The 8378-nt window shown below is 49.4% G+C and overlaps 1 protein-coding gene across 1 annotated transcript; it reads left to right on the top strand.

Moving 5' to 3' along the window:
• Positions 1-919: 919 nt before the first annotated feature.
• On the top strand, positions 920-5075 carry LOC307087612 (uncharacterized protein; the record flags this gene model as incomplete). The annotated part of the gene is made up of 9 exons (XM_079753233.1): positions 920-989; positions 1359-1584; positions 1793-1866; positions 2266-2337; positions 2932-2993; positions 3458-3552; positions 3801-4113; positions 4625-4779; positions 4875-5075. The coding sequence occupies exons 2-9, from the start codon at positions 1426-1428 to the stop codon at positions 5073-5075; spliced, it is 1131 nt and encodes a 376-aa protein (XP_079609359.1). The 5' UTR covers positions 920-989; positions 1359-1425.
• Between the last annotated feature and the right edge of the window lie 3303 nt (positions 5076-8378).

Genomic DNA, 8378 nt, shown 5'->3' with positions numbered 1-8378 from the left:
GGTGTGTTGAGTGTTTGCGGGCCTCCTCCCAGCGGGAGGTGAACCTGACGCAAGGTGATGTCTGTTGGTTAAAGTCTGAATGATTCCATGTTGCATAAATCCCTCGTGCTCTAAGGTAAGGTTACTTTTGAATTGTTAAATGTGCACACACTTTGGGTAGGTGCAAAGCCTTGCAGATGTACAAAGCTTTACAGATGTCCTCTCATCGTGATAACTTTAGAGTTTTGTCTGAGAGCTTAATCATTGAAAATCATACATGTTGCTGTATCGAAATAATCCGATTCCATCCTCTTAAGAGAAATGTATTTTGCTCATCATTGTTGAGCCAAAGGAATGTAATTATCCAGTTGAATGCGACCTTTAAAACCAGCCAAGCTAAACCAGTTCAGAGGGTCATGGCCTTCCACAATGTGTTGAACCATTACTGCTCCTCCGTGGATATTAACATGTTTAAGACTCACGTTAAGTCATCCTCTTGACATCTGCGTCCCTTTTTTGTTTCACTAAAATCCACTTTGGCAGGACTTTCTGTCAAGAAGTAAGAAGATTTTTCGTAATCTTGTTAAGTGTTTTACGTCAGACTTCTTGACAGCGATTTTGTATGAACCGTATTTTCTAGGAGCAGGTCGGGGTTAGGGGGCATCTCGATCCCGGTCCCACATGTACAGACTGTCTGTGTTGGGCTTCGAACTCAGATTTGGACACTGTGTCCAAACACTACGATGCACAACTGGTCCGTTCAGATTGTCCGTATGATTTTGAAGAAAGTGAGCATAAATGAAACTGACAAAAACAGCAGCACACTGCTCACTACCTCTGCCCTGGGGTCTGTGATGGTCCTAAGTGGTCGGACACATCCTAATGAAGTTAATTGTCCTGACAAACCGTTTGCTGTCAGAACTTCAGACTCCTGTTGCAGTGGAAGACATCTTACTGGTCGCTTCTTGTCTCTGGACGCCTTGGAGAAGGAATTCCTCTCTGACCTTCAGGTGAGCAGAACGGCGGTTTTATAGGACTGGTTTACATCGGGAGTGTTGGTATAATGTAACATAAGTTGTTTACATGATGGAGATAGTTGTGAGAACGTTTAGGTTTCCTGGTCTGTCAGCAGTGAGACTAGCGCTGTGAAACTATTTGTAGTTATGTGCTATGGCTACCAATTAGAGAACCACTCAGAATGCACACATTCATATCTCGTGTCGTTGTTCATATTAGCATATTGGGCTTATCAAATTAATTTGATCTTGTGTTCCTCTCAGTTTGAGTTAGTTTCACACCGTAATGCACAAAGGTAATACCGCAACGATTCATGCTCCCTCCCCCACATGCTCATCACTCGTCATGTGTGACGCCGACAGGACGGGGGTATACCTTCTGCCCACCGGACCCACCGGACCCCCCAGGACTCCTCGGACCCCCCAGGCCATGAGCCGGCGCCGGGTGTCCGTGAGGGAGCTGGGGCGGGCGGATCACCAGGGCTGGCTGCAGCGCCAGACCCCCGCAGGCCACCTCGTGGGGGCCGCCTGGAGGAGGAGCTGGTTCGTCCTGAAGACCAGCGCCCTCTACTGGTACCCCAGTCACATGGTGAGGCTATAAGACCAGTTCTACTGGTCCCCCAGTCACATGGTAAGGCTCTACTGGTGAGTATCCCGGTTGAGTTCCTAACCCTTCCTAATTATTACTTTAAATATGATGAAAAACAAACAAATATATGCATTAAGCTATTTGCATTAGCATGGGTTTATGCATTTCATAATTAACGTGTGTGTGTGTGTGCGCGCGTGTGTGTTAGGCTGAAGAGGCGGAAGGTTTCCTGGACCTGACAGACTTCACCATTCAGCCAATCAGAATCAGCGGGAAGCAGCAGTAAGAATGGCGTCAATATATTTGTTAGAATCGCTTTAACGTTTCACAGGATCGCTCCCCCAGAGGGACCTTCCATTAAACGGTTTAAAGGGTTTTTCAAAGTGTGAGAGAGTGAGCCCCCCCCCCCCCCCAGGGTGGGGCTTGCACATTTTAAATATTTAAAAAATCGTTTAAGATTTTGATTTGATTTTATTCCGGGTTTAATTTTTCTCTCACGTCGCACCCCCCCTGAAGAACTCTGGCGCCCCCTAGGGGAGGCTCACAGTTTGACAACCCCTGCATTAAACCATCTCCAGATCCTCCACAATGTGCTCCATGAGGAGAGGTTCCTCCCAGTGAGTCCGTTAGTGGGTCAGCGCGATGGAGCTCCTCCTGACCGTGTCTCCATCTTGTGTTCAGCGTCATCAAGGTCAGCCAGCGGGGCGTGGCCACCGTTGTCATGGCAGCCGAGAGCTTCGCTGAAATGAGCCTGTGAGTATGTAGAGGTAGAGGTGGTGGTGGTACACTATCCTGGAGCAGAGCTTATATATGAGGGCAGGAGGTGGTGCAGGACCCCAACACGTTCTCGTGTGGAGGAGAGAAGGTGGAGCAGGACGGTAGCATGTTGTTGTAGGAAGCTAAGCCCGCCTAAGTACGTCCGCTCAATTTGAATTTCCCTTCAGTTGTAGGTCTGGGTCTGCGGTATGTTAGTGGGTTTTCTCAGTGTAAACTTTCTGCGTCCAATCAGCGAACAGAGGGAGTGGCTGAGAACAATGACGTTAAAGTCAGCTCTCGTTGACGGACATCGTCACGCACGGGGATTGGTTTGTTTACTGCGCGCAACGTGATTCCCGGCCAAACGTTAGCGATTGGTTATGGCAGATCCAGAGTGGCACTGGGCAGATCCAATAGTTTTAAACTTTAGCAGACACCCGCCTTCAAGTGAGTTAACGTTAGTCAATGGAGTGGGTCCAGACTCTCTGTGCAAATGAAATGAAGTAGGAGAGTCTGGTAGGACCAGGCTAGCAGGGAGCAGGACGGTGTTGTGGTGCGGAGCAGGACACTAACCTGTGCTCCTGCTCTCAGGTGGCTGGACAAACTCTCTGCTGCCCTCCTCCTGACCCGAGCCCGGCAGCGGAGCTCTAGAGGTGAGTGTTTCCTCAAGGGCTGATTATGGTTCCACGTCGACGCAACTCTCAAGGACCAGGGAGACGCCTCGACGCAGTCGGGAACCTGTTTGGGTTCCGATTTTAGTGAGTGGAGCAATCACGGTTCTTGCTGCTGCGTCCCCTCGACGGAAGCTTACCCCCGCAGGGACGTAACGGGGCCATAAACCCCCTTGCGTTCCGCCAATGTGGAACCATCTTGACTTGACTTCTGTGTGGACCTCACAGGATGAGGTGGTGGGGATTTCTGCAAATCTTTGGTTCTGTGTCGGGTTTTAATCAGCGGACCAATCACAGCCCTTGTTGCTGCGTTGGCTCGACGCAGGGCTACCGTTTTTGGGAGGCGCAAGGAGGGTCCGGAAACCCCTTTGCGTTGCGTCAACGGGGAACCATAACTGATCCCGAGTCTCTAGAGCGAGGTGCTTTATGAACGGCCGTGTGTGCAGAGCTCTACAGTCAGATCAGCGAGCCGGAGAGCGACGAGTCCGTCTTCTACTCCTGCCAGCCCTACACCGAGCTGCCAACCAGCGAGCTCCTCAACGTGAGTACCGGCCCACTTCCTGTTTCACTCGCCATACAGGAAGTTGCTTGCTCCCAGGAGCGGCGGTTACATGCCGACCGTTTCTGGATCTGTCGGGAACTCAAAGTAAGAGTTCCCGGGCCAGGTTGGGACCCGGCCCTCCTGAGAGGAGCTCAACCCGACCCAGAAGGACTCACCTGAACCCAGAAGGTTCAGGTGTGCTCGTTGACGGGAGGCCAGACTGATGCTTCTTGTTCCCTGTGTTCCAGGGAGAGTACTCTCCGCCCTGTTTCACCTCCTCCCCCTTCTACAACCACGTCCTCACCACCCGTCGACCCAGGAGGACCACCAGCAGAACCGGCAGCCCCGCCTCCACCAGTAGGAGCAGCAGAACCAGCAGCACCAGTGGAACCAGCAGCTCTGAGAGCAGCGAGGGCGGGTCGTTCCGCCGGTCGGGGTCCTGGCTGGACCTGCCCACCCCCAACACGGCCCGCTCCGCCCCCCCTCACTTCCTCCTCAGCGGGGGCCCCGAGGACGGGGAGGAGGCGGGCCCCCAGGGGCCCCGAGCCCCGCCCCCCTACGGTCAGTCTGGATTCAACTGGATCCTTAAGTCTCCTCTGGGTAGGGCTGAGACCAGGTCATGGTTCTACTGCGTAGACCCCCAAGCATGGGTCTCTACGTCGCGTAGACCCCCACGGTGCAGGTCCTGTGAGGGTCCCCGTAGACCTGCTGGTTCCACAGGTCTCTGCAGGTCCCGTGAGGGTCTCGACGTAGACCCGCTGTGGGGTCTACGTCACAGACCCCTACAGTATAACTCACCGTAGATCGTAGGCTGTCTTTTTTTTGGGCAAGGCGCTGATGATCATTTTCCCTAATAATAGTAAAAAAATCTGTAACTTTATGCGTCACCCAAAGCTCAACACTGAACCCCCGCTCCACCTCATGAGGAACAGAACCCTCGGCCCCGCATTAGGGAACAGAACCCTCGGCCCCGCATTAGGGAACAGAACCCTCGGCCCCGCATTAGGGAACAGAACCCTCGGCCCCACCGTGGCGGTGGCTCGTCATTAACTCTCCAACCTTCTTACTCCAGAACGACCGGAAAACACGGGGACCAGCTTGTCTCCCATTGGCCGAGCCAAGCCGTCCAATCAGAGGGGCCCCAGGGGCTCGTCGGTCAGCCCCTTTTCCAGCACGAGACGGCGGGAGAGCCTGCGCCTGGTCCGGCACCTCAACCCGCACCCCAAGGTGAGCCCCCCCGGAACCAGACAACGTTTAATGCTAGTTTGTTCTGGTTCTGCCGTACGCTGGTCTTAATTCTCCCGCCTCCTCCTCCTCTCCAGATTGAGGAGGAGGAGGCAGATCTGTTGGCCATGGAGGCGGTGCTTGCCAGCCCCACACGCCACGCCCTCAGGTTCTGGAACTGGAAACAAAAGTTCATCCTGCTGCAGGAAATCACCAACCACAAGGGGCCGGCAGGGGGCGCCAGAGAAGCGCGCATCGCTGCCGCTAAAGAGCGCAATGTGGCGGAGACTAGCGTGTGACGTCGCAGCTGATGGGAACTTCAGCGAGGATGGGTGATTTTTCGGGGAATGTTCCGGCAATGTACCGCTATCTCCCTGTAGAAAAGGGAATAGGATGAGTTGTTAAAGCTGGAGGCCTATGTGCGTTATCTGCTCTACGATTGACTGAACAGAACAGCTCATCAGCGACATATTTCCGACCCTTCTTTGATGGGTGATACAAGGCTATTTATTCAGGCCATTAGGGGAATGGCTTTAAGGTTATTCAGTGAATTGACCATAATAATGTATTAAAATATCTGCACTTTTAAAAATATATAGGCTATTTTATTTGTTTTTTATTGCTTTTTAGGAATTGTAACTTTTTGGGGGTGTTTTTGATTTGTCCTTTCCTTGTTTGTGTGTATATTCAGCACTCTGTCTGTCCGTCTGCCTGTCTGCACTCCGTCATGTGATCACTGGTTCTAGTCGTTCATCAGCTAAACCCTAGCGCACCGTCACAGTATGTTGAAATGACGACGTACTCGTTATTATTCTACGTGTTCTGTCTTGTTTGCCTGTGCAGAGGTAATAAACATTTTCTGCCACAAGATAAAACTCTTCTGGTTTTATTTTAGGAGTCACGGCGAGGGCTTGAGCTGAAGATTTAAGGGGTCATTTGTGGGGTATCCTCCATTTAGAGGCAGTTTGTATTTTAAAAAGGCCTTCTGATGATTTATGTATTAGATCTAACAAAACCACTTTCTAATTTGATTGGAATGCATAATGTTTTGATCTCTATTATACTAGACTTGATTCATTAATAAAAAGGTGGTCGTTTGAAGGTTTTAAAGCCCACATTTGCTGTCTGAATAATTATTTTAGTTTGCAAAGTAAAAGGTTTTGCACTCGACATGAAGGCGCGACTCAACCTCCATATTGGGGAGGTGTCTTCGAGACTGTGCACTAAATGTTTCCCCAAAAGATGTTGGCCTTTTAATGAAATCAAAAGTCCCTTCTGAGTCTTGTGACTTTGTGTTTAGGCGTATCAGATTTGTATGTCATTTGCGCCTTTGGTTATCCAGAGTCTTCAGTGCGCAGATGCCTCCGTCCAGACGGACGTTGTGGCCCCGGGAGGCAGAGCTGTTCATGTTGAATAAATCCTGCAGAGCAAGTTTAAGAAGTATTTCGGAGAACGGGATGTCAAATGTAAAGACGTTTTCACAATCGGGGGCTGAGCTTGTGAAGGTGGCCCGGGAAAGGGAAGTCTGGGGCCTTCTGCCAGAGCTGCTGCCCCCGGGACCCACGGGTCAGAGGTTTGATGAGGAGGGGTTGAGCTACAGGTGGTGCCAATCCAGAATAAAAATAACCCTTAAAATAACGATATGCACCGATGGATTAGGTGAATCGCTGATGATAATACTAGGAAGAACGGGCCTATATTACCGGACAGTAGGGGGCGCCAGAGCGCCGTGTCTGCTGCCCCCCGTCGTCATGGCAACAGTGTGTGTTCATTAATAGTGTCAGACTCCTTACTGTTAGAATATAAAGATAGAGTCCCTACTGTTAGAATAGAGAGAGAGAGTCCTACTGTTAGAATGGAGAGAGAGAGTCCCTACTGTTAGAATAGAGAGAGAGAGTCCCTACTGTTAGAATAGAGAGAGAGTCCCTACTGTTAGAATATAAAGAGAGAGTCCCTACTGTTAGAATAGAGAGAGAGAGAGTCCCTACTGTTAGAATAGAGAGAGAGAGTCCTACTGTTAGAATAGAGAGAGAGAGAGTCCTACTGTTAGAATAGAGAGAGAGAGTCCTACTGTTAGAATGGAGAGAGAGAGAGAGTCCCTACTGTTAGAATAGAGAGAGAGAGAGTCCCTACTGTTAGAATAGAGACAGAGTCCTACTGTTAGAATAGAGAGAGAGAGAGTCCCTACTGTTAGAATAGAGACAGAGTCCTACTGTTAGAATAGAGAGAGAGAGTCCCTACTGTTAGAATAGAGAGAGAGAGTCCTACTGTTAGAATAGAGAGAGAGAGAGTCCCTACTGTTAGAATAGAGAGAGAGAGAGTCCCTACTGTTAGAATAGAGAGAGAGAGAGAGTCCCTACTGTTAGAATAGAGAGAGAGAGAGAGTCCTACTGTTAGAATAGAGAGAGAGAGAGTCCTACTGTTAGAATAGAGAGAGAGAGAGTCCCTACTGATAGATAGAGTCCCTATTGATAGAGTCCCTACTGTTAGAATAGAGAGAGAGAGAGTCCCTACTGTTAGAATATAAAGAGAGAGTCCCTACTGTTAGAATAGAGAGAGAGAGAGAGAGTCCTACTGTTAGAATAGAGAGAGAGAGAGAGAGTCCTACTGTTAGGAAAGAGAGAGAGAGAGAGAGAGAGTCCCTACTGTTAGGAAAGAGAGAGAGAGTCCCTACTGTTAGAATAGAGAGAGAGAGAGTCCCTACTGTTAGAGAGAGAGAGAGAGAGTCCCTACTGTTAGAATAGAGAGAGAGTCCCTACTGTTAGAATAGAGAGAGAGAGAGTCCCTACTGTTAGAATAGAGAGAGAGAGTCCCTACCGTTAGAATAGAGAGAGAGAGAGAGTCTCTACTGTTAGAGAGAGAGAGAGAGAGAGAGTCCCTACTGTTAGAATAGAGAGAGAGAGAGTCCCTACTGTTAGAATAGAGAGAGAGAGAGTCCCTACTGTTAGAATAGAGAGAGAGAGAGAGAGAGAGTCCCTACTGTTAGAATATAAAGAGAGAGTCCCTACTGTTAGAATAGAGAGAGAGAGAGAGAGAGTCCTACTGTTAGAATAGAGAGAGAGATGAGAGAGAGTCCTACTGTTAGGAGAGAGAGAGAGAGAGAGAGAGAGTCCCTACTGTTAGGAAAGAGAGAGAGAGAGTCCCTACTGTTAGAATAGAGAGAGAGAGAGAGTCCCTACTGTTAGAGAGAGAGAGAGAGAGAGAGAGAGTCCCTACTGTTAGAATAGAGAGAGTCCCTACTGTTAGAATAGAGAGAGAGAGAGTCCCTACTGTTAGAATAGAGAGAGAGAGTCCCTACCGTTAGAATAGAGAGAGAGAGAGAGTCCCTACTGTTAGAGAGAGAGAGAGAGAGAGAGTCCCTACTGTTAGAATAGAGAGAGAGAGAGTCCCTACTGTTAGAATAGAGAGAGAGAGAGAGAGAGTCCCTACTGTTAGAATAGAGAGAGAAAGAGAGAGAGAGAGATTCCCTACTGTTAAAATAGAGAGAGAGAGTCCCTACTGTTAGAATAGAGAGAGAGAGAGAGAGAGAGAGAGAGAGTCCCTACTGTTAAAATAGAGAGAGAGAGAGTCCCTACTGTTAGAATAGAGAGAGAAAGAGAGAG

This window comes from Pollachius pollachius (genome assembly GCF_949987615.1).
Source record: "Pollachius pollachius genome assembly, chromosome: 16".
NCBI classification, from domain to species: domain Eukaryota; kingdom Metazoa; phylum Chordata; class Actinopteri; order Gadiformes; family Gadidae; genus Pollachius; species Pollachius pollachius.
Note: the sequence above shows the minus strand (reverse complement) of the source record. Positions and strands in the feature narration are given on the sequence as shown.